This window comes from Monodelphis domestica, chromosome 6 (genome assembly GCF_027887165.1).
Source record: "Monodelphis domestica isolate mMonDom1 chromosome 6, mMonDom1.pri, whole genome shotgun sequence".
Taxonomy (NCBI): Eukaryota; Metazoa; Chordata; class Mammalia; order Didelphimorphia; family Didelphidae; genus Monodelphis; species Monodelphis domestica.
The window spans coordinates 229,531,828-229,559,470 of record NC_077232.1 but is presented as its reverse complement, the minus strand read 5'-3'; the positions used below and the strand labels follow the sequence as shown (position 1 = coordinate 229,559,470).

At 33.8% G+C, this 27,643-nt stretch overlaps 1 protein-coding gene across 2 annotated transcripts in view; it reads right to left on the bottom strand.

Moving 5' to 3' along the window:
- The window catches only part of TENM3 (teneurin transmembrane protein 3), a 3,501,974-nt gene that overhangs the window by 562,543 nt on the left and 2,911,788 nt on the right, over nucleotides 1-27,643 (bottom strand). For both annotated transcript variants that reach the window (XM_056802938.1, XM_056802939.1), the window contains one exon: nucleotides 16,713-16,991. In XM_056802938.1, coding sequence (XP_056658916.1) covers nucleotides 16,713-16,991 — 279 coding nt within the window. The remainder of the gene's footprint in view (nucleotides 1-16,712; nucleotides 16,992-27,643) is intronic.

The window sequence follows — 27,643 nt, the reverse complement described above, 5'->3', positions numbered from 1 at the left end:
TGATGGTACTTCAAATAGAATCTTTTGGACAACTGACCTGATGGCAAATTGGATGGATGCTATTACTTAAAAATATTTTAAGGGTCTTTTTTTGGGGGGGGAGCAGAAGAGAGCTCTCTTTCCTCTTCTGCTCGCCCCTCTCTAATCTCAGGATTGTAATGAGTCATAATAAAAATCTCATGTAGCATGTGTAATTTATTGAAACATTATATCTTTAGTCATGTTTTATCATCACATTGTTTAAGTAGATAAACTGAGTTGGCCAATACAAATAGAAGATGAAACAGAAAAGTATTTAAATTAAATTCATACTCAGTTGTTACAGTCCTGTCCAACTCCTTGGGACCCCATCTAGGGTTTTCTTAAGATATCGGAGTGATTTGTTATTTCCTTCTCCAGCTCCTTTTACAGATGAGAAAACTGAGTCAAGCAAGGTCAAGTGACTTGTCAGGATCATGTAACTATTAAATATCTGAAACTAGACTTGAACTCAGGAAAATGAGTCCAAGCTTAGCACTCTCTCCACTGTGTCATGTAGCTGCCCTTTAGTTCATATCAAATGAGTTAATATAGTAAAGCACTTTGTAATTCTTAAAGCACTATATAATAGGTATTGTTGCTATTATACCAGACCTACCAACTAGATACCAATACTCCAAACCCAGGACTCTCCTCCTTAGACCAAGGGAAGCCTTATCATGTTTATATCTATCTGAAAGAAATAAGACATTCTGATGTAACTGCAATGAGGGGACGGACTATGTTTTACCCCTCTTTTCCCCCAAAGAGCCCAAAGCCTTGCAGACTTCCAATATAGGATTGGGGGGAAGGAATTGAAGTGAATCAAAGACTAGAATTTATTTTAGAAAACTGACATGAGGAATGTTTGATATAGTCCAACATAGATCAGAATATGTTGGAATAAGTGACTATGGGGAAATAGTACAAATATATAGCTCCAACTTACATTCACAGAGCTGTCTCAAGATATGAACAATTTATAGAAAGGCCAATTCCAAGTGAAAAAATTTACAAAAACTGCCCAAAATCACTAAGAGAAAAAATAAATATTAAAAAAAAATGTAGTTTTTTTTTTACCTCATACTATTCAAATTGGCAGAGGTGACAAAGATAGGAATAGTGACTGGAATATTATTGTATAATAAGTGGTGAGATGAGGAAATCAGAGACTAATAAGGGGATCTGAAGGGGTTAATTTTGTTGGTCAGTCATGTCTGACTCTTCATGATTCCTTTTGAGTTTACTTGGCAAAGATGCTAGAGTGGTTGGCCATTTCTTTATCCAGCTCTTTTTTTACAGATGAGAAAACATAGGCAAACAGGGTGAAGTGACTTGTTCAGGGTCTCATGGCTATTAAGTCCCTCAGGTTGGATTTGAACTAATGGAGTTGAGTTTTACAGATTCCAAACCCAGTGCTTTATCCACTCCAATATCTAACTGCCCTAAAGAGGAACACAGACAGAAGTAAAAGAAAAAGTGACTAAAAGGAAGTAATATTCTGAGTACCTGATGAAACTGAGAAACTGATGAAAGAAGGGCTATTCAGGAGAAATCTCCATACTTAAAAGAAGAGAGTTGGAGGACTATTGTATCAGTGGAGGATGTAGTCATTATATTGGATATTTTCATGTTGTTATTTTGCTTTTCTTTACACAAGGGAGATTTGGGAAAGGAGTTAAATGACTGTTGTAATGGAAAAATGAATAAGCTAAACATATCTTAAAAGAAAAATATATATGCACATAAATCTGTTATATAATTATATGTGATAAGCCTATAAATGCACACAACATGTTCTTTCTTTTTAAGAGGGGAGAACAGTAAAATTAAAAATAAAATTTGGACATCTCAACATATGAGGAGGAACCAATGAGGAAAGAAGAATGCAGAAGCTCAGCCATTAACTAGGGGATAACTCTATGATGCTCACTGTATTAAAAAAAAATCATTTCAGTTAATCTCATTTCTTAGGCCACTGATACAACTTGGAACTGAAACAAGACAAAGTAAGAGAGAAGGAGCACTTTATATTATTTGGTTATTGTTAGCTTATATTTCAAAGTAGTTAAATGCCAGCTTTGTAGATATAGGCTTATTAAACAATAAAGCTGATTTATAATGTCTATATAGTTTACAAAAGCCTTTCACGAAAGAGTCCATCAATAATATGAAAATACCATTAATTTGGATTTTACAAGTTTTCAGGTTTGCAAAAATTTGGAGGAGAGAGCAAGGTTAAAATATGTCTCTGCTTAGTAGATCTTTTCTATAACAATGAACAAGATATTAATATAAAAAAGATCACAAGGAATTGTACTTGAGAATTTTAATAATACATGTTTATGAACATATATTTCTCCAATTTATCCTCTCATATACATACATATATATATATATATATATATATATATCTGCAAGTCTGTTGTTGTTGTCATCCCTCCCCAAAGCCCCTGCAAATTAGATTGTGATTTTCTTGTAGGCAGAAACTATTTTTATCTTTCTTTTTGATTAGCCATTATTACACATAGCACAGTTCCTGGCTTAATAAATGCCCATTGAGTATATATATATATATATATATATAGTATATATATATATATAAATATTTTGCATCATTTTGCATATCAGTGTGTAAGAACACATTCATAAGACCAGAATTATGCTATTAGCTCAGCCACTTAACTATGACTTAAGGTAAACTACTTTATTTCTATGTCTCAGTTTCTTCATTTGAAAAATGAAAGGAGTGTACCAAATAATCTTGATCTCTTTTGTAGCTATCATTTCTTTACTCTTCAAATAACTGATGTATTAATTATACATTATCTTTCTCTAAATATCTGAATATCTGAAGTTATTAAAGCAAATTTTCCAGGAATCTTCACTATGTAACTCTTTGCTAACCTTGTTCAATTTAGATATAATAAAACTATACACAAAAAGGTAACAATTTTAATTTATCTTTTCCATTGATTCAGATAGCTTTTTACTTGGGTTAGTCTAAAACTGTCTTACTCTATTTCAATTTTTCTTTACTTTTAAAATACACTGCATTAATTCTGGAAAACTGAATCATGCCAACAGAAAAACCTTCTAAGAAAATATTCAACATAAATTTCATTATATTTCCAAATATAAAAATTCCATAAATATGGATATCATTTTCACATATAAAGGGTGATATAAATGTAATTATGTGGCTAAGTAAAATTACTCTGACATCAGAATAATTTTTTGAAATGTGAAAATATACATAACAATCTTTTAAACAATAAATTTTCCTCCAAATGCTCAACTATATATTATTTGTAAATTTTATTTATTTGTTTGTTGGTTATATTAAAATATCCAGTGAACCCCCAACCTCATCTCTCCCCATTAGAGAAGGCATAATTTAACAAAAATAAGTATATATAAAATTATGTCTTGCTTCTTTCTATTTATTCATTCTTTCTCTGGTGATGGACATATACAAGTAATTGTTGAAATAATATTTCTGTTGATGTATATATTATTCTCTTTATTGTGCTTGTTTTACTCTGTATAATTTCATGTAGATCCTTCCATATTTTTCCACATTTAACCTGATTATCATTTCTTAAAATGAAGTAGTAATCCTTTACCATCATATACCTCAACTTGCTTTGCCATACCCCAACTGATGGGCATCCCTTCAATTTCTAGCTCTTTGCTACCACATAGAGATTTGCTATAAATATTTTAGAACATATATAGGTTCTTTTTCTTTTTTCTTAATCACCTTAAGAAATAAACATATTGGTGGTATTTCTGGGTCAAAAAGTATACATATTTTATAATTCCTTGAGTATAATTCCAAATTGCTCTCCAAAATGTTTGAATAGTTCACAGTTCTACCAGGAAGAAGAAATTGAAGGAGTCAGAATGATAAAGAGGTAATAAAACTATCTTTTTTTCACAGAAAATATGATAATATATATATATATACACACACACACATATATATATATATATAGACACACACATATATATTCCTAAAAATTTTACAAAAATTAATAGGAACTATCAATATTATTAGAAAAGGACTGGGACATAAAAAAATCTTCATAAATCACAAGCATTTCTATATATCACCAACAATGTCCTGCAAGAAGAGACAGTAAGAGATAACCCATTTAAACTAACTATAGATAGTATGCAATACCTAGGATTTTATCTGCCAAAATAAACCCAGAAACTATATTAACATAATTATGAAACACCTTTAATACAATCAGATTTAAGGAATTGGAGATACATGCATTGTTCATGAATGGGCAGGGCCAGTTCAATTAAAATGACAATCCTACCCAACCTAATATACTTATTAAAAACCCTCCCAATAAAATTACCAAAAAATAATTTATTAAATTAGAAAAAATAATATAAAAATTCATTTGGAAAACAAAAGGTCAAGAATATCAAAGAAATTAATAAAAAAACAATGTAAAGGAAGATTTAGCAGTACCAGATTTCAAACTATATTATAAAGGTGTAGTGATCAAAACTATGTGGCTTTGACTAAGAAAAAGAAAAATAGAATGGAACAGAGCTGTCATACAACAAATAGTTGTAAAATATTGTAGTACCTTTATGCTTGAAAAAAAGTAAAGATCCAAGTTTTTGGAATAAGAATTCACTCTTTGGTAAAAATTATTGGCAAAGTAGAAAGTAGGCTGACAGAAACTAAATATAGGCCAATATCTTAAATTATTTATCAAGATAAGATCAAAATGAATATATGACCAGGCACAAAGAGAGATATAATAAGCAAATTAGAACAGTAAACATATTACCTGTCAGATGTATGGACAGGAGAGTTAAAATAGATTATGAAACATTTTGAAAAAGTAGTAGGTTTGTACAAATAAAACTAACGTAGCCAAGATTGGAAGGAAAGAAGCAGGTTTGGGGAAAAAAATCTTATAGACCATTTCTCAGATAGATGTTTCATATATAGAATAGAGAGAGAACTTTGTCAAATATGCAAAAATATAAGCCATTCTACAACTGATAAATGGTCAAAAGATATGAAGAGACAGTTTTTGATTGAATTTCTTTTAAATGAAAAACAAAAACTCATCTTTTGTCTTTTATATTTTTTCTTTTTATATGGTAGTGATTAATTATATCAATGAACCTGATTCAGAACACATTGATATTTATTTATTTGTTTGTTTATTTATTTAAAAAACCCTTACCTTCCATCTTAGATTCAATACTGTGTATTAGTTCTAAGGCAGAAGACTGGTAAGGGCTAGACAATGAGGGTTAAGTGACTTGCCCAGGGTCACACAGCTAGGAAATTCTAAAACCAGATTTGAACCCAGGACCCCCCCCCCTCCATATCTGGGCCTGGCTCTCAATCCACTGAGCAACCCAGCTGCCCCCTACATTGCTCTTTATTAAAACCATTTCAATTCTATCACCATTTTGTCAAGGAAATAAAAATGAAATTGAAAACCACCCATCATCTGTTTTGATATAGACATTACATAATTTCTTCTTATTTTTACTCTATAGTTAAACACACACTGACAAGTTATATAGAGATGAGCTATACTGCTGGGTTTTTTTTAACTTTTGTGTATGAGCATAGGGAAACAAGATAGTGGATTCAATAAGAATTAATATGATGTCTACTTCAAGAGTAACAATTGTCCAAAGTTTTTTGAAAATCTTCTGAAATTTTAAAGAAGAGTGTATGAGTAAATTCCAAACACTAGAAATAGTGGTAGAAAATTCTTATTTTTTCAGATGATTTACTCATTCTTTTCCATTTAAATTATTTTTTGTAAAATCTCAGAGATGGAAGAGACTTGCAGAAGGCACCCATTCAACACAATACTTGAGCAAGTAATCTCCTTTATCTTCCACTCATCTCTAATCATTTACTTTAAAATCTCTGGTGATAAGGAGCTATATCCACTTCTGGATATCTCTGATGCTTAGGACATTTTTTAGTTACTTCAAACCAAAACCTATCTGTTAGCAGCTTTTAATTACTGCTCTTAATGAGTCAAAGTTAAATATTGAGGCAGGATCATATAATGAAAAGAGATCAATGTAAAGTCAAGTATCCAATTATGATTCTTACTAGCTATGTGATATTCAACAAGTCACTTAAATCTTTAAGTCTCAGTTTCCTCATGTGTTATGGGGATTTTGTTCACATTTAAAACATGCTTTACTACTAAAATGAATCCATAAAATAATTTTTATGGTTCCTCTATTCATTGACAAAGATAAGCCACCCAAATGTTCTCATTCTGGTTAATTCTTGTCCTTCCACAAATTTTTCAAAGAGAAAAAAAGGTATGATTGGAAAAAAAGATATGGGTCATTTCCATAAGAGTGAAAAATAGTCAAAAGATTTGAGTGATAGAGTGATACTCATGGAATGTTAAATAACCTAAAAGGTCTCCAAGCCAGCCCATTGAATTTCCACTCTCCAGTTGTGGGCTCATTTCATTGCCCATCCGCTATAGTGATGCAAAATATACACTAATAACAATAACAGTTACCATTTTTCACTGTCCATTGACCATGTTATACTAAGATATGTGTTCTTTGGATGGACTAATGCTATTTTTCATTTTAATTTCCTTGTATGGATTTTATTTCCATCTTCTTTTGTAGTTGGCATATCTCTTATATGTGGCTGTGTGCACTCAATGAGAAGACTCAGTACAATTCTCTAGGTATGGTATCATCAAAAAAAAAAAAACAAGAGGAGGATATAGAGAATTTTGCCATCTAAAATACCTTTTTCATTGAGACTATTCTATTCCTCCCATGACAGAGGTGAATCTCTTGGTTGAGCATTTGCCACTCAAGACATGTCCATCTTTATTGGTTATTATATCTATGTTTGCATCTATGAAGAAGTGTTACATAATCTTTACTCTTGACCATAAGAGACATCAAGTTTGAAGAGATCCCTAAAGATAAAATTTTTAAAAATCTATTCAATCTAACACATTTTTAAAAATAATACAAAAACAGAACAGAACTTGTGTTTTATCTACACTTTTTATTCAGATGCATCTGCTGTAGAAAATCTGCTCTGAAAAACCACTTTTTTGCCTACTTGTAATATAATCGATGATACTTTTGATATATGTATTAGATCATTCTCATAAAAAATTTATAGAAAGGAGAAGGCAGGCAGGCACACAATCTAGTTGTTGATGTTCTCTCAATTGCCTTTTTGAGGTTGTAAAACCATTTATGATTGCTTTTTTTTCATGACAACTTTTGAAATACAAAAATACACAGTCCAATTTGTCTTTTCAATATAAGTAACTTCCTTTTGTTTTCACACACGATGCCACCAAAGTGACAGGAAAGCCAGAAGAGGATTGTAATAATCACATAGTTTTTAGGCCTTCTGCAAACATAATTACAATATAATTCAGAAACTCTTAACCTTTTCTCTGTCATAGATGTCTCTTCCAAATCAGTCAAGCCTATGGATCTCTTCTCAGTATAAACATGTAAAATAAAATGACAGGGTTGTGAAGGAAACCAATTACAATGAGATATAGTTATCAAAATATATTTTAAGTTACATACATATGTGTAAATATGTATATATACATACACATACAAACATATGTATGTAAAAGTAGTAGCTAAATAGAAGACTGGCTTATGGGTTCTTATTGGAGGGACAAATTAAAGAGTTGGTGCGGGGTGTTATCATTTTATACTATAGGTAACAAAATATCATTTGATGGAGTATTTGGTCATCTTAAATAGTAGAGTTTATGATAAATATAAGTACCATGGAGATAGCTACAGATATTGTACTTAATAAGTGAAGTAAAGAAGGATGAATCAGAAATATTCTAAAGAGAACTTTACAAGGTCCTTTAAACCTAGTTGATATGTGCTTGATGCTTGGTGACTTCAGTTCAAAGGTGGCCATGGAAAGCCAGTGAAAATATACTTATACTGGAAAATTTGTGTCTAGATTTAAAAAAAAAAGGATATGAGAAGCCTCAAGATTGTATATAATAAATACCTACTTTGAAAAGAAAATCAAAAGTGGCTAGATGTATTTAGCACTAAATATCACAAAAATACCAGCAGTAATATTTTAACATTAAACCATGGGTTACTAATATACATATCAGGATTATATATTTGGGAACTATCAGATAATCAGGTGGCTAAAGTAAAGGTCAAAATCAATACCAAAGTAGAATAAAAGAACACAAGTAAAATCTATAGCAGTACAAAATTAACCCATGTTAACAAGATTCATTTTGAAAAATGGTAAAAGGATAAAAATGAAAACAACAGCACTAATTATGACAATTTCATAGAGTAGGAATTCTTAACTGAGGTCTTCCAAGAATAAATTTCAGTGGAGGAGTGCTCATTAGGTTGCATGAGGAAAAATTGCATCTTTTCTTTTACTAACATCTAAAGAAGTTTAGCATTTCCTTTAATTATGAATGTAGGCAGAAATATTATTTTAGAGTCATAGGTTTTATTGACCTGCCAAAAAGGTCTATGGCATAAAAAAGGTAAAGAAGCTCAGACTTAGAAAAAATAACCCACAGAAAAAAGTCACCATAATGAGGAGGTCAAAAATCCAGAAACTGCCTCTGCTAGTAAATACCGTGATAATTAGGACAAGTAGAAGGGCATGGGAATCAAAATAGTTTATGGTACCAATTTAGAATCCCTGTACTGGTTAATAATACAAATACATTTGCATATTAAAAAAGGAATGGGAAGGAAAATTAAGAGTAGCATTTCCTCACAAAGTAATGAAAAGTAGTGAGAGGAAGAGAAGCCTGAAGAAAGTTTGATGGGAGATCCAGGTTGCACAGATCACCCTAAGAACATTTATCAACAAAATTGGAAGGAGTACAAGTAGATGTGAAATGAAAAGGACTTATCTGTATTTCCACAGTGAGCCATTTTCATCACTGAGTATTATGGAATCATGAAATGTAGACTCTATTATGCCTATAACTAATATGCTTTATGAGGAATTAAAGGTGTCACTTAAGTAGACTAGAAGGAAAGCAGAAAGAACAGCTAGATTCCATCAAATACACATAGTAGAAACTTACAAAAGGAACTGGGGAATCAATTATCAAGATATATAAAAGAGGGGACTCTAAGATAATGGAAATGACAAGCAGTTTCGTTATTTTTTAAAGGCAACCAAGACGACATATGCAGCTATTATATACACTTATGTACTGATTTTCTCATTGCTATCAAATCTTTATCAAAATTATTGCAAATATTGAAGATTCCATGACAATACCAAGAAAAAAAGAACTAATCTTGAACACATTCAGTTGTTATGAAGAAAGCATTATGTAAATCGTAAGGAGCCACAATAATGTGAACAACACTTCTGAAATCATCTTGAGAAATGATGGTGCAGACATCAAAGGTACATGCACTTGAATAATTAATAAAATTAATCAATAGGAAAAACTGTAAAAAATTATACATGTATATGTAAAAAATGTGACTTTTTAGAAGAGAGTACTGTGATTTGCTTTTTAATTAAATAATTGCAAAGATATTTCTTCTGGCTCTTCTGTCACTGCAAAGTATGTAAACAAAAAATAACAACTATACTCCCATTTTTCAACATTAATTATACTTCCAAAGACCCCTTACAGAATTCACAACCACATTATCATTTATTCTTATGCTATCATACTATATAATCTCATAACATGCATGGAATGTTTTTTTCTCCCCACTTCTGTCATTAAATCACCATTTTCCTTTCAAAACTTAGCTCACATGCTATTTTCTACAAGACATTTATCCTAATCTTTTCAGTTGTTTGTACCTTTCCTTAAGAAACTATTTATTATGCATATTCTTTTCTCTCTTAGAATGGAAGCTAGAGGGCAGAAACTGTTTTATTTTTATAGTTTTATTGTAAATGCCATGGTCTGTCCTAAGCACATGTTTAGTCACATCCAACCTTTTGTGATCCCAAAGATAGTACTGTACTGTCCTTGGAGTGTTTTTGGAAAGATTGGTTTGCCATTTTCTTCTTGAGTAGATTAAAGCCAACAGAGATGAAATGTCTTGCCCAGGATTACCCAGCTAGTGCCTGATTCGAAGTCAGGTCTTCCTGACTTCAGAATTGGTGTTGTATCCACTGAATCATCTAGCTGCCCCAAGGCATATAGTACAGAAAAAGCTAGCATCACTCTACCCCAAGACAGCTTCTGAAGGAAAAGTCAAATACTGTCCTCGCCATAAAGAGGACTGCTAAAAGAAATAATCATATCTGTTAAGTATGCATTAAAGGCACATTATATTTATATTTATTTTTAGATTTGAAAATTTTATTTAATTAATAAATTTAGAATATTTTCCCATGGTTACATGATTCATGTTCTTTCCCTCCCCCCCCCCCAGCCAATGAGCAATTCCACTGGGTTTTACATGTGTCATAGATTAAAACCTATTTCCATATTATTAATATTTGCACCAGGGTGATCATTTAGAGTCTACATCTCCAATCATATCTATTTCCCCATCGAACCATGTGATCAAGCATTTGCTTCTCTTCTGTGTTTCTACTCCCAGTTCTTCCTCTGGATGTGGATAGCGTTCTTTCTCTTAAGAGGGACATCATATTTAGATTACTGCAATGTCCAGGATTTCCCTCCCTGCCCCCCAGAATTGGGGAAATTCCTGATATCTGAGAAAAGGGTCAATATTTTCAAGCTTCCTGCCTATGTTTACCACCTTTGAATGGGATAAGGGGAAAACCATAGCCTATATATTCCCAGAATTTCTGTAAACTCCTTAATCTGTCTCTTTTTTCTTATAGTCATAAAATTACTTTGGCAATTGGTACTATAAAAGAGTTACAAGCCCCCTTTGATGGGTTGATATAAGTCTTCCCATTAAAATAATTTATATAAATCCTTTAGGAAATATATACCTTTCCGCTTTTAAAGTCCAGTAATTACAATACTTCAATTTGTTAGACCTTAACTGTCTTCTGCTAGGAAGTAAATTTCCTCTAAACCGTTTTAAGGGCAGATGTAGTTGTTTACTGGACAAATGTTTTCAATATGTAAAAGTACCCTTAAAGACAGGCCTGCAATCTTCTGCCATCATTGTTTGCTCTAGAAGACCTTGGTCTGCACCAATTAGTGTAGCATTAGTGAGTTCCCAGAAACAGGTATATTAGGAAGACCCCCAGGTAAGAAATAAAGACTTCAGGAATGATTTATTCCACTGTGTAAACTGATCAGCATCAATTAAATGGCCATTTAATTGACTGCCTAAGTAAGAGGCTATCAATGGAGAAAGCTACTTTGGAATTTTCCTTTGGCCAGTGAGGCCAGGAGAAGACTAAAGTCTTTGAAGTCTCTGCCATAGGGCTAATTATCAACACCTCTCTATAGGCCTCTGCCTAATTGCAGTAAATTAAAAGAAGGTGTGGTTAGGAGTAGAGGAGGGAAACTGGAAAGTAAATGCAAAGGCAGCAAAGATTTCAAACCATATTTTCAGGTCTTTTTATTGAAATAAAGGGTGTTTTCTTATTGTGAATACATTTAAGAAAATAAAGAGAAAAATTTTAAAATAAAATAAAGAAAGGAAATCAGATACTCTGGGTCTCTTTTGCACATGCAAATATTTTTAAGATCCTCCTTCAAGTCCATTTTAGGGGACAGTTTTCTGTTGGCTATTTTTTTTTGTCTTAACAGAAAAGGTCTTTGTTTTTGTTCAGATTGGAGTTGTGCATTTGGATTGGGGGTCAGATTACTTGCAAAACAGGGCCATCAGACTCCAAAGGGGAACCAGGTAACAACACTTTGGGGACAGGGAAGAGTCCTGAAATATGTAGGGCATGCTGGTAATTTTCCCTTTGATTTGGGAGCCTTGTCACATTTATTTTGTCACATTTCAACAGCTTACTAGAATCCCTATTAATTGGAGGACATAAATCATTGCATCACCAGTACTTGCCCTGGTTACAAGGTACTTGACTTGGAACAAAAAAATCAATACATGTCAAAGAAGGAATTACTCCAGCACCCTTAATTTAGAGTAGGATTTACATTTTAAATTCTACATAAAACTCATATTATGTACACTGTCAACTATTTTGTTAAAAATTATTTTTGCTTCCCATCTTCCAAGGCTGCTAGAAATTGAATAGGGCAAGAGAAAATAAATGTTATCACTTGTTTTGCATCTCCACCGATATGAAGACTTGTGACATGGTCGAAATATTTTTTTTACTCTCATGGGATATAGAGGCCATCAAAATTTCATTAGCCTCACAGCAGTTCTAGCGCCTTCTGCACTTGGACTGTTGGCCTCCCTATCAATAAATAAATGAAATCTAATCCTTTTTTAGTGACTAAACTCTTCTTTGAAGCCATAACTAGAACATCAGACAGTCTACTTGCATAATTTTACTAATGGTGGAAGAAAATCTATATTTGCAGTTATTCCACATGCTAAAAAAATAAATCAAAATTTTAAATCCATAGATGAAACTGCCTTGGAGTCAAATTCTTATTGCTATATCATTATGGGGAGTCCTTTGACCCATTTTCTTCTAGTATGTCACACACACACATACACACATACACACACACACACACACACACACACACACACACACACCCTTCCAAGGAGACTTCCTAGATGGATGTAAGAGTGAACATAAATCAGAGATCAGAATATGGACGAAGTGGAGGAGAAAGGAGGATCCAGCTGAAGAAATAAATGACTTCAGAAAAAGAAAGCAAAAGAAGGGACTTAGGGGAGTTCACTGAATGTTAGCAGTCATAGTGAATATGCATTTGATCCAATTTTATGCCAGGACTCATTTGACTCTATATGAGGCCAGTAATTAAAGGAAGAAATAAATGCTAATAAAATGGGAAGTATTTTTGAAAAATAATTCTCCAAATATTGAGATTTTGTATTAGAAGCATATTAATACTGAGAAAACTGGGAAATCTATGTAAGATGTATTCATTTTTTAAAAAAAAGTGACTTCACTATTGTTTAATGACCTAATGTCAAAGCCATAACCTCAAGTAAATGCTCCCAGGAGAAATTCATACTCTCTTCTATTTTTATGCATCCTGATGACTTCAAAGAAAAACTCCTTTCTATTTGTTATAAAATTTTTAGGCTCTCCATAATCTGTCAGAAGAGAGAAGGGAGTATGGGAAGTATGTACTGTGTGTCAGTCACTGTGCTAAGTGTTTTACAGATGTTATTTTCTCATCTGATTGTCATAACAACAACACTGTGAGGCAGGTACTACTCTGAAGTAAAATCACCTACACCCATAGGAAAGTGTATGAAATAGATAATTGTCATGATGTAATGAAAAGCAATGCTGGGAGTTATACAATCTGGGTTCAAATCTTGCTCTGCTCTCTTGGTTACCAGTGTGGTTTTAGATAAAGACAATTAACTGATCTTTGATTTCCTCATGCAAAAAAAAAAAAAAAAAGAAAAGAAGTTTGAACAGGTGCTTGCTAACTCTTGATCCTGTCATCCATTGGTTCATTTTTATATGGAGTGGTCTGGCATAAAAAGAAGAACATTATTTAGACCATAAGCTAGAGGTATGTTATTATGGAATGTTAACCTTCATTCAGTCTCAGTTTCTTCATCTGAAAAATGAGAGGGCTGGATTAGATGATGAGTGGTACAGTGGAGTGAGTACTCGACCTGGAGTCAGGAAGACAATTTCCTGAGTGAAAATCTGGCTTTGGACAATTATTGGCTATCTGATCTTGGGGAAATCATTTAATCCTATTTGTCTCAGTTTCCTCATTTGTAAAATAAGATGGAGAAGGAAATAGCAAAGCATTCTAGTATCTATGCTAAGAAAATCTTAAATAGGGTTACAAAGAGTTGGGCATGACTGAAAACTACTGAACAGTAAGAATAACCCTTTCCAAAGGTTCTATTAAACTGATAACTCCAGCTCTAGGGAGCAATAGAAGGTGGTTTAATAAAAAACAGTGGTAGTGGGGAAAGAGAAAACCAAAATGTCATCTATGTCATTATACATCTTTGTTCTTCCCTTTATTGTCTCTAATGGCTAACTGGTTTGATTTCATTAACGTTCAAGCTACCAAATTTCCCTAATTTCATTTGACTCAAAGCCAAAACACCAATGAACAGAGTGAATGACCAACCATGATTCCACAAGACCAATGATGAAAGAAAAATGCTGCCCATCTACTGAAAGAAAGGTGATGGACTCAAATTGCAGAATGGGAGACACATCTCTGGATATAGACCAAAAGGGAATTTGCTTGGCTTCATTATAAATATTTGTTAAAAGGGTATTCTTTTTCTTTCCTATGGGTACTAAATGCAATAGAAAATAGAAAATAAGTGCTTATTAATTGTACAAAAAATATCAAATTTACAATAAAAACTAGAATAAAACAAAATGCCTAAGAAGTTAATAAGAACTCTAGAAAAGTATATTCTTAAGCTTGTGCTACAAATCAGATGCGGATAATTTAATGTAATAAGGAATAAACAAGCAAAAGAACATGCCATTTTAGGTTAACTAAAATCTATAAATTTGTAAAATTTAAGGTTTGTTAATGGTGAAATTAATTACATTTCATCTAGCAAAGCATTTGACAGTTGTGGCCAACATGACAATCCTCCATTTCTTTTACTCTTAAGGATAAGATCAATACTAATTCACACTCTCTAAATGAAGACAAAGAAAAAGCTAGGATAGGAAAGGCAGATTGTTATAAAAAAATCTGCTAGGGATAATACAAGAAAAATATCATCCAAAGTTAATGTTATCAGGGCATTCTTAATGCATAAATGTGGTCATATAAGTTAGGAGGATATTATTTGAATGCAATCAATGGATCTCTTTGAATTTGTGTATGACTCCCAGGAGAGAGTGGTGAGAACAATTATTTTATCCTTTCTCGTTAGAATTAGGGTCTTTGGGTTTCACCCTGGAAAACCTATCTGGATATATTGTAATACTCCCCTGGATTAATTGGAGAGTAGGTAGGGAAGGAACAAGGGAAGCATTTATATGATGCCTACTGAATGCCAGGTACTGTGTAAACACTGTTAGAAATATTATTTCAGGTAATCTTCACAGCTGCTTTGGAAGGTAAATGGTAGTATTATCCCTTAAAATAAATAAGCAAAAGAAAACACCATTTTAGGTTAAATAAAAGCTACAAAATTTGTAATATTGATGAAAAATCGAAGAAAACCCAGGTTATGAGACTTGCCCTGGGACACATATGTAGGAATTATCCCAGGTCAACTTTGAACTCATGTCTTCCTGATTCCAGTCCCAGTGCTCTATCCACTTTACTACCAGATTCCTCTGATGCCTTTCTTTTTAGGGGGAAAATCTGGGTAGCCCTTTTTTTGTCTTTCAAATTACTTTCATCAAAAGAATTCTGCTTTATTTTATTTTCTCATAATAATAATTTTTCACTCTGGCCCAGTGCCAGATGCCTTTAGATGGAAATAATTTAAGAAAATGTCATAATAGTGATGAAAAAGATTTTGATTTAAGACTCCTAGCCCATAGAAAAAGGCAAGAAAAGAGTCATATTTGTCTTTAAAAAGATAAAGGAAATAGCACTGGTTAAAACTGCAGATTGTGAAAGCTAACAATAGTTATTAAGTCTTTCTATTGCAGAACCCAGCCAACAAGGTTACCAAATAAGAACCCTCTTCCCTGTTTGCAATTCATACACTCTTCTCTTTATTCTCCCTTCTCTCTGGGTTTTAATGCATCGTATATACACAGCATTAATAATTACACTGGGCCATCAAGTTCATGGTTTATATTAAATGCTTAAGAGAAATGTGTCTTCTGTCAGGCGGTAATTTAGAGCTCAATGCTTCACATTCTTCCCAGATACATAAATGAAGCGACGATTGTTCGAAATCAAGGGCGTTTTAAAAAATCATATTAAAATAATTCTGATTTTTGTTACCTCTTTTCCTACTGGCAAGAAAATGAAGTCCTAATAGTGTTCGAAAACCCGTTTGTGTTTGTGTGTTGCACAATGTGCAAAGCTGCTATGTCGATTTCAGAAAGCCCATTTTGGAGGGGGGGATTTTAATTGCATAGTAATCCAGTCCCTGAAGCACATCAAAGACCACACTCCCCTCTTTACCATGATTTCAATTGCTCTCATCAACTAGTAAGTTTAAAGCCCGATCAGATTTGTTCTTCAATCACCAGAGCCCTGTTAATAAACTATTCTATGTGCTCACTCATCCATTCGAAGATTCTGCAACTTCTTTGAGATGTCTTCAAGAGGAATTTACAAAGACATCTTTGATTGCAAGCTGGCCTGGAGGATACACTTTATCACCCCTAGCTTCCCTACTCCACCGAGGATAACAGGTGACTTGGTCTTAGAGAAGTCAAAACTAATCTTTTTCTTTCTTCCTTCCCTTCTTTTTAAGTGGGCTGAAACTATTCTTCCAAAATAGAGCTAAAATACCAGCCTGACAAGTGAAAATGAATATTAATTTTCTGCTCCAAAATACGTATTTTTGAGGTCATTTTCCCTGTTTGATTGTCGTCTTTCGAATCTCGTGTGGACCGCATTAAAGGACCAGTGAAAGCCATTTTCAGAATAAAAACCAAAAAAAGGACAAAAATCTAAACTTACCATTCTCACTGTCCGACTTGTTTTCATGCTCCGTATCAGTCAGGGTGAGGGCTGAGTTGGACCGACTTGACAGGCAGGAACTTCGGCCTGACTTGACCCCCCTGCCCCAAAGTCTCATGGCATGCTCTGGGGACATCACTCCTTCGTTTTCTGTATCGGCATCTGACCCTGCACTGATAGAGTAACCTCTGTGGGGGAGCCCCATTTCCGCACAAAATGCCAGTCCTCTTCGAGTTGCTGGTTCACAAACTCCTAACTGCCTTAGGGTAAAATTCTGTCCTAATTAGGGGAAAAAAAGATAACAAAAGGTGAGATTCTTTTTTAAAGGAAGCCTCCCTAAAAATAAACACTCGCAAGCATTCTGATTTCCCAGCTATCATTTCAGCACAAGATACTCATCGAAGCTTTGCACATGGTCCCCGTATCAGTGGTGTTCCACCGATCCTTTCACTGACTTCAGTTTGAAGTGCTGGCTTTTGGGCTACTCTGTCTAACTGCATTTTAGAGGGCTGATGCCAGCTGCTAAAGCCTATCGGTGCCCTCCTTGAGGAGGCTAAGAAATGTGGTGAAAACTACAGAACTAGGGAAAGTGCATTTAACCCACAAAAGGAACTTCATATCAGGGTTGGACCTTTGCTCATCTGAAATAGGAAAACCCTAGCAAGTAGCTGTCGCAATTATCTCCAGTCGGGCCAAGGTTCTGACCCAATTTCCCCCCAATCCAGTCATGACTTGTCTGGCAAGGGAAAAGGCTTCCCTCAAGAATCAAAGGACACAGGACTTCAGTTAGCCTTTATGACATATTCACGACTTAATTCAGGACCCCCCCCAAAAAAAGGAAATAGATAAATATTTTATGTTTCAGAGTAGCAAATCTTGAAATTACAGTCTCTCCAAATATAATGTGAAGCCCCTCTTGTTTCCTTTAATAAATGCCTGCGAACATTTGCATTGATCAAAGCAAAGCAATTTTTGAAAATGAAGTACCAGCTAAAAACAAAGTAGGTATATTATGTACTTAAAACCTCATGTCACAATTGCGTTTCCTGAAAAATAAATGCCAGTGAACCCTGCAGGCCCTGACTAATAAATTGAGTTCAATAAAACTCATGCCAATGCAGTAACTTTGAGCCAAATTGTTTAAATTATGTGACACTTAGATATTACTACTGATATTAATGGCTTTCTCCATCCTCTGTTCATTACTGATAATTTCTCATACATTTTATGAATCTATTTGGGAAATGGGAGAGAAGACAGTTTTTGTGTGTGGCCGTGCCAATGCAAGGCCCCCTTTTTTGTTTGTTTTGCTTTTTGGACTATAAAAGGAATGGTAGAGTTTGAAATTTGAGAACCATCCAGAAATTATTAACTATAATAATTATTATCATTGTTCTAACTATAAAAACAAATATTTGCATTCTAATATTTTATATTTTCACTAACTCAAATATCAAGTATGACTCAAATACTAAAAATAATCAAATCATTTAAGAACACTAATATTTCTCATATTTTCCTACCAATACAGATAGAAATTCTGAAATCCTTAATTAGCTAGCATTTGAAAGCTCACACATCTATTTCAGAAATGCAAAATTAAGAAGGAAGCAAATGCAATTACAAATATAAGTATTGAAAAAATGAGGGTATAGATTTTGTGCTGGTAATAAATCTAAGGTATACAAATATAAATAAAAGACCAAATATCAGTAACTTAAAAAGATGTTGGTAGCCTCTTGGCTTTTAAAAACATATTATTATTATAGAGACATAATTGTGTTATGGCTGTGGTAACAACAACTGGAATAAGCTTTATCTCAGATAGAATTCCAAATGGATTTTGATAGACACTCATACATAATGAAGAATCAGTTACTACTATTAGCTACAAATCAAACAGTGATTATCAAGGTAATGTTTTGAATAACTAGTTGTACTAAAAAATGGTAAGTTTTAAGATGGGAGAACTGAGAAACAAATGAGGGGGAAAGGATCAAGTGTTGAAAGTAAGAAAGTTTGGATGAAGTGGACAGAGAGTGGTTAGTCTATATTTTATGATTTCTTAAATCTATTAACAGGTATAATATTTATGACAATGAAACCAAACAAAGTTAACATCAGTCTCAGTGGATAAAGTTAACGTAGTAGCTGTGGGAAACACGACTTTGTTATTATTTCTATGCAGAATTTAAAATAGAATAAGCACCAGAAATTTTAAGAAATCGTTTTTAGAAAAAGCCAAAACTTCCCATCATGAATGCTAATTCTACTTCCTTTTTTTTAAAAAGAAAGATTAGTTGATTACATAAATAGAAAATAAAAGCAAAAATCAGTGATAGGGACTTTCTTTCTTTCTTCCTACCCATTCCCTATGATAAACATAAAAATGGATGGAAAATAATGCCCTCTCCAATTTATGAAATGTACTGGAAACATTTCCCACATTATTCACTTTCTCAGAGCATTACCATCTTGATATAAAATCTATGACGTGAAAGAAAACAAGCAATAGCAAACTCCACTCTGTTATTTGTCACCCAGGTATCTGAATGCATTTAAATCTAGAGTTAAATATCTAACACAATATAGCTCTACACTAATATTTGTACCCAAGATTTCTTTAGTCTGTGCGATTATAAGGAACACCCACTCACATCAATTAACTTACTTGGAAGGGCAGATGCTCAAAAGGTTGGTCACGTCTAAAGGACACAGATACCCCCCTACACACATGTGTATGAGTATATATATAAATATGTATGTATATATGTTAGTATTATATTTCAATAGAATGGGCAATGATGACATAGTAGTCATGATTGCTACTTTAATATATATATATATAATCAATTATAGTAAGAAAAAAATATCAAACACAGGATTCAATGTTATTAGTAATAACAGTCAGTCTCATTTAGACCAGGCAGTTCTGTTTTTACTGCTGTCATAAATTTGAAATTCTATGAATAAAAAATCCAGAATAAATTACAAAGCAGAGAGGCTGACTCTCTCTCTCTCTCTCTCTCTCTCTCTCTCTCTCTCTCTCTCTCTCTCTCTCTCTCTCTCTCTCTCTCTCTCTCTCTCAACTTCATATTTAAGAAAGTAAGGGTGGCATCAGAGTAAATGCTTCATTCCAGGCAGCGCAGGAGACAACTACCCTTTTAATCAGAGGCAATAAAATGAAGGAACAGAGAACACGGAGTTTGCAACTTGGCCATTTTGTCCTGCAGTGTGTACAACACAGTCACTGCAGGGTGAGATTTTTCAAAGAGGCTCATGCAGAGTGATGCTTGCCAATGGGCAAGGAATCTTGCTGCCTCTTGTTGAGGACTGAAAAGAAAAAGGCATGTAAGGGAGATACTCTTGTGTTTACATAGGGAAGCTGGAGAACACACTGAGCTCTTAGCACCTGACCTTCCTTTCAGAGGTCTGGCTTTTCCATTCGGACTGTCCTACTACTTCCTGGCAAGAAAACCAAGGGTTTTGCAATGGGAGGATGAGGGTAGAGGAGAGGACCCTGTGAGAGGCATTTGAAACACCTTCAAAATAAATGAGATTCTTAATGAAAAAAAAATTATTGTGTCAAATTTTGTGTTTCTGATGTGTCTATGTACCATTTCCTATAAATCTTTATTTTAACATTTTTCTTTTATCTATATAAAACTCTCTTCCTAAGTGAGATGAAGAACACATTTTGCCTCTATGTGTCTCCATTTTTTTTAGTATTTTTTCTAGTGAGCAACCATTTCCCTTTTTTCTTCTCCTTTGAATATACTGTGCCCTAAGATCTCTAGACAGCTTCTTTTTTAAAGGACTGCTGATCTGCCACAGGTTCTAGATTACAGAGAGCAAAACTATACTTTTCCTTCTAATATTTTTTTCTTCTTTTATTTACACCACTCTCTTATTCATTGGTTATTTTATATCTTTAAAAATAATCTCTCCCTTTGAGCTGTAACGATATCCAAGCCAGAAGAAATCACAGATTAAAAATTAATCAGAAAATCAGTTTCAATTTGTTAAGTAGGGGAAAAATTAAAAATGAAGTATATAATTTTTTCTTCTGATGCTATTCTCAGATGAACACCTGCATATTCACACACACATGTGTGGGTATGGGGGTGTGTATGTGCACCCACACACATGTATAGCCATCCTCTCCCCAAAGTGATTTCTCTATATGTAATTCCTCTATATAATCGTATTTATTCTATTATAAAAAACTACTTTCATTCATCTTGTTCCTATCATTTATTTGTCCCCTATCAAATCATTCTTCTCCTATATCACTTTCTGTCATATTTGTAGTATGTCTAGGCAATTACCTCATTTTAAATGTTCGTGAAACTTTTTTACTCAGGCTTCTCATATACTCTACCTCTTCCAGTCCAAAACTTGTTTTCTAACCAAGTTGACTTTTGTCTTAATATTTTTTTCCTACAGTCCTCTGCCAAGCTTCTCTTATTTCCATTGTAGTAAGTGGAATTATTAGTGCTCTTGGCACAAGGGGTAAATATTTATTTGCATAGATCTTTGCATCATTTTATCTATTTGCATCTAATTCCTCCTGACTGTGATCCTGAAAAAGTCACTAAATCTCTCATTGCTCCAGCCATCTCCCTAAAATTATAAATTGCTCACTGGCTTGGCACTAGAGTCAACTCAGTAAGTCTTCATTCAGTGCCTTCTGTATGCTAGGTCTGGAGCTAAATATTGAGGATTCAAAGGAAGGCAAAAATAGGCTTTGTTTGCCTGAAGGAGCTCACATTCAAATGAGGGAAAATATTCAAATAGCTTTGTATATACAGAATGGGGAGGCTATGTTAGGAATGTGCTGGTCAATGTTTAACTACCACCTCTTTGAAACAATAACATGTACATCCATTTTTAGGTTCATTCAGAATTATTAGTACATACACACCCCCATACCCACACGTGTGTGTGAATATGCAGGTGTTGGTCTGAGAATAGCATCAGAAGAAAAACTATATACTTCATTTTCAATTTTCCCCTACTTAAATTGAAACTGATTTTCTGATTAATTTCTTAATCTGTGATTTCTTCTGGCTTGGATATCGTTACAGCTCAAAGGGAGAGATTATTTTTAAAGATATAAAACAACCAGTGAATGAGAGATTGGTCTAAATAAAAGAAGAAAAAAAATATTAGAAGGAAAGGTATAGTTTTGCTCTCTGTAATCTAGAACATGCATTTTCTCCTTTACTTTTTAAAGAATAGACAGTCAATAAAGCAACATAAAATAAGAGACCTTGAATTTGTAGTGTTTGCATTTGCTCATAGTAAAATTTTGCTCACAGTAAACTGGCTCTTGGATTTAGTTTTAGCTCATTCCAGCACATCCCTGGGAATTTCTTACACCAAATAAAATCACAGGTTCATTTCTTATGTGCCTATTTGTTTAGTATTTGTTCAGCTATTGGTATATTCTTAATATCCCAACCCAAGGAAATGTTGTTTGCCTTAAGATCCTGGAGTATTAAGCCAAAACCTGCTGCAGGCAGCCTGCCATTTTTCGCCCATAATTCTAACCCAGATTCTTTTTTTACAAACATTCTTCTGGTGAGAAGTATTTCACTCTACTACTGCAAGTATAGTCTGGACCTTTTTTTCTGGGATCTCTCTCTATATAGTATCTCGGTTGGTAGGGAACAAGCATTAGAGGCAGGAGTATTTTAGTTAATGTGAGAATGAAAGTGAATCCCTTTGTTTATTTTCAAGTAAAGAAAGTAAAAAGTGGGAAGAATGGCTTTGGAGAGCCTCCATAATCTTTAAGATAAGGTTTTGAGGAGTTTCAGGTAGAGAGGCCACAGAGATATTGAATGGAAGACTGGGGGGAAGGAAATAGAAATATTAGGACGTATGTCTGTTGACTTGGACAAGGAGGTTATTCTCCAGCACCTCTTAGGATAGAGGCCATGGGCAGTTGATTGGCAGGAAGCATAGTGCTGATGGCAACAGTTTACATCTAGTAAAATCACTTAAAATGTTTGATTTTTATAAAAAGCTTTCTGAAAACTAATTTGCCTCTTCTTTTTTTCCTCAGTAATTATCCCTTGGAACAATCCAAAGCACAGTAGCGATAAGGTATTTGGCCCATCTGTTAGCACCTGATAGTCAAAGGACAGTAGGTATTGGTGAAAATATGTTTTATGGGTTGACATGGAACAGCAGGTATTTAATAATCATGTGGGAAGCTGAACCCCAGTGATTCCCCATATGGATCCCAGATAGGTATGGCGGCATGGCTCCATGATTCAAATTTAGAAGTATGTGAGGGCTCAGAACATTAGACCCATCAAGGCTGAGGAAGAGGGAGAGAGAGGATTATTCCCACTGGGTCAGGAGGAGGGCCCTAAGCTACATCTATCTATTCCTACCTTCTGGTAGAGGTAATCTACAAATCAGGTTGGTTTCCAATCCAGAAAGAACCACTTGCCTAGAGAGTTAATAATCAGTGAGGCGGGCAGGGGAGCAAAAAGAGGGAGCCTGAGGGGGGGAAAAAAAAAAAACATGAACATGAAACAATGATAAACCAGAGCTATTTAACTTATGTCTTTAAGTAGAAAAATTTAAGGTTGAGAAAACATGACCATCTAAATCCTTTAATCCTGTGGCTGACATTTATGTGACTGAGAAGGATTAATCATTTTGATCTCTCGATGAATCACTTTGAGTAGCTAATATTTAAAAGTAATAAACTTTGGAATTAAAGTAATTAGCACAGTGAAACTGATTCATGTTTCAGGTTTTTCCTCCTCTTTATAAAAATATGCTGCAGAAGGACAAGATTTCAGAAAACTAACTAATTCAGAAAATATGCTAAAGCCTGTCAGCTTTGTTTCTTTCTTTCTACAGAGGTGAGGGAGGAATGGGAAAATAAAAACTCTGGCCTCCCTGTGCTTCAATTCATAACACCAGTAAGTCCTCACTGGTAAGACCAGAGGTGTATTTCTTCTGAAGTTGTCTTCTCATTCACAGTAACAACACACTGAACCTAATCTATATCTTAGCTTTCAAAATTTAAATCCTACAACTTTGGTTTTCAGCAATTTCCCTTTTCATCATTATTAAAGTATCAGCATTTTTTTGTGTATGTACGTCCACACAGATTAAAAATGAGAATAAAATGTCTTTAATTCAAAGGTAAGCTAATATAAAGTAAAGATCCTGAAGGCAAACATGAATGACTTAATCAAAGTTCTTATTAACATTATTTTTACATAGGGCCAATGCTCTTAAGTTTCTGAAATAATGTTTAGAATTTTCATAGGTTGCTTTGAGAATGTGGGGATACACTACCCTAGTTCTTCTTGGAATGCATATTATTATTCAGAAGACTTTGCTTCAAAGAGCAAAATATTTTGGATAGAATGAAGCAAAATAAATAGAAGCCCTTGAAACTAATGGTGATATACAAATAAGAGTTAGAAATAAGATTCATTGTACTTAAAAATAAAAATCATACTTTGAAAGGAATGGTCACTTTCAAATCAAGAAATAAACGAAGTATCAATTATCTTTTATGTGCCAGACCCTGGGGAAAGAAAGACCACAACAAAACTGTCCTGTCCTTAAGGGATTTAAATTCCATATGACTACAACATAGATTTCTAACTTAGCAATATGAAAATGTTATTGTTTACAAATCTAAAAAAAGAAGTAATTGTATTTTTTACTGTATACAGAATGTTGGTATCATGTAGGAGTTTGCCTTCATTCCATCTTTTTTATTTGCAATAACTATATTTACAAATGTACATTTTAGAATATTTTAAATTTCACTTTTTACTATGAGATAGTTATGTGTTGAAAAATTCTTTAAAGAATTATTGTATAAAATCTTTTATTCTTTCTCTGAAATCTTTATATTTGTAATTTCTTACAGAGCTGTTCCATTACATTCAAATAAAAGGGTTGTCCAGTTATATCCATTCTTTAGGAATATTTTTTTCTATTTTTCATCACAAATGATAAATTACAAATTTATAAATTAAAAATCACTATATCCAAAATATCTATAACTGTGCACTTAAAATATTTTCTTTGCGATAAAAACTAGTATTTACATAGTACTTCAAGCTGGACAGAGCACTTTATTAGCTCATTGGATTTTTACAACAACCTTATGAGTTAGGTGCTATTATTATCCCCATTTTACTGATGAGGAAACTAAGGCAGAGACAAGATAGTTACTTGTCCAGGTTCAAATACCTAGGGTATATCAGGCAGGATTTGAGCTACACATTCCAAATCCTATGTTTAGTCATTATGCCACTTAACTACCTAGAAGGGAGATTTCTTTCTCTATTGAGAAGTTATTGGTTAATGTACCCACAGAAGAAGTTGTTTTTAAAGGAATACTTTTCATTAGGGGTGATGCCGCTACCTCTAGTTCCAAGAGGAATGGTATTTCATTCCAGAAGGATTAAAAAATAAACAACACCTCAACAAATAAAAACTCAAAAACTTCTCACTTATAGCTAGGACACCTTGAACATTCCAGTTCTTACTACTGTTACTAATAGGGAGTATAATAACAATGCTGCTGCTTCTTCAGCAGTGCCCATGCAGTGGAAAGAGTACTATTGGCCCTGGCATCTGGAAGATCTTTGTAAAAATCCTGTCCTATATGTTTCCTCGCTGTGTGATCTAAGCAAGTAATTTAACCAGTTTTCCTCAGTTTCCTCATCTGTAAAATGGGCATCTAAATAGCACTTACCTCTAGAGGTTGTTGTGAGGATCAAATGAGAAAATATTGGTACAGTGTTTAGTATAGTACATGGTATACATGAAGCAATATACACATTATATTTATATATATGCATATATATATAAACTATCATTACCCCTGCTACTACCACCACCACTGTTACTACTATTGCCAATACAGCTGTTGCTGCTGCTGCTACTACTCCTACTACACCTTATAGTGACATGATCCTTTTTTTATATATTTTATTTTCCCAACTACACGTAATAACAATTTCAACACGTTTTGTATAATTATAATATCCAAATTGTCTCCTGCTGTCCCTTTCCTCTCTCCTTCCTGAGAATGATAAGCAATTTGATCTGGGTGATACATGTATTATCATGTAAAACATACTTTAATAATGGTATTCTAAAAGAATCCTCATATAAAACCCAGACCCCAAAATAAAAATACAAATAAACTAAAGTGAAATATCATATGTTTTGATGTGCATTCCAACTCCAACAGTTCTTTCCCTGGAAGTGAAGAGAATTCTTTGTCATAAAGCCTTCAGAATTGTCTTAGATCACTGCACTGCTGAGAGTATCTAACTGTTTCAAAGTCGATCGCCCCATAATATTGTTTTTGCTGTGTACAATATTCTCTTGGTTCTACTTATTTCACTTTGCATCAGTTAATGGAGGTCTTTACAGTTCTTTCTGAAACCATCCTGTTCATCATTCCTTATAGCACAATAGTATTCCATCACCATCATATGCCACAATTTGTTCAGCCATTCCTCAATTGATGGGCATTCCTTTAGTTTACAATTCTTTGCCACCATAAAAAGAGCAGCTATAGATATTTTTGCACAGATGTATTATTTCCCCCCCTTTTTATCTCTTGGGGATACAGCCCCAGGAGTGGTATTGCAGGCTCAAAGGGTATGCACAATTTTATCTTTGGACACAGTCCCCAGTTGCCTTCCAGAATTGCATGGTCCTTTAAAAAAATTAAACTCAATATGTAGTCCAGTGAAGAAATTCTCCCACTCCCCCCATCCAGAGCAAATCAACACTTCCTCTATAATTTAGAGCTCTCTAAAGTTATCATGACACCAAAAGGTTAAGGGACATTCCTAGGACAACAGCTATTATGTCAGAGATAGCATGGACCCAAGTATTTTGGATTCCTAGACCTCCTCTCTATTCACACTGTTCTACAACTGCCTCTTGTATAGTATGCCACAATTTACAAACTATTTCTACATCTATCATCTTATTTTTGTCCTTGACAAACTTTATAAATTAGACAGGATCTTTATTGTTTCCATTTTACAAATAAGAAAAGTAAGACTCAAGAGAAATAGATTTATCCAAAAATCAAAAGTTTAGCATATAGGAAAGTTAAGACAAAAATCCATGTCTTTGCCTTCCTAGTTCAGGGTTCAGTACCAATGGATGACCCATAATTATTTCCGGAGGTAAATGGGAGAACTAGTATTTTAAAAGGAGATAAAACCGAAGGGGGAAAAAAAAACATCAGGGTCAGTAAAGAGATAAAAAGAAAAAAAATAGGAAAGGATTACTAAGATGGATTGAAATTTCTCTGTGTATGTGTGTGTGTGTGTGAGCGCACGCTTACACAAACTTTTACATGAATACAAGTGCTTCACTCCCAGGATACTTTGATGCCTCTGAGGCACAGTCCTGGGAAATGGACTGTGTTATATGTCTGCTCTCTAAGGACCAGCCTAGCTCAGAGGAACCCATCACCAGGAAGTTAGCCAGGTGTGGTAACTTTTTCAACTGCATCAGCTTCAAAGATCATATGCTAAGAAGATAAAAGGTTATGATCCATGAAAGTGAAGAAATCTCAGATCTTGAAAGCACTGAAATATATCAACACATGTAATGTTTACTAAAGACAGTAGAGATGTCTACAAACATATATCCACCTCTCTATCCATCTGTACATCTACAAGAATCAGCCTGTAATATTGCATTAAGAATCACATTTGGGTCCTACCCAAATTAATTTACTTATTTAGTGCCATACCCATTGACCTACCAAAAAACTTCTTTACTGAATTAGAAAAAACCATAACTAGGTTCATTTGGAAGAAGAAAAGATCAAGGATATCCAGGGAAATCATGAAAAAAATGCAAAGGAAGAAGGACTTGCAATCCCAGATCTCAAACTATACTATAAAGCA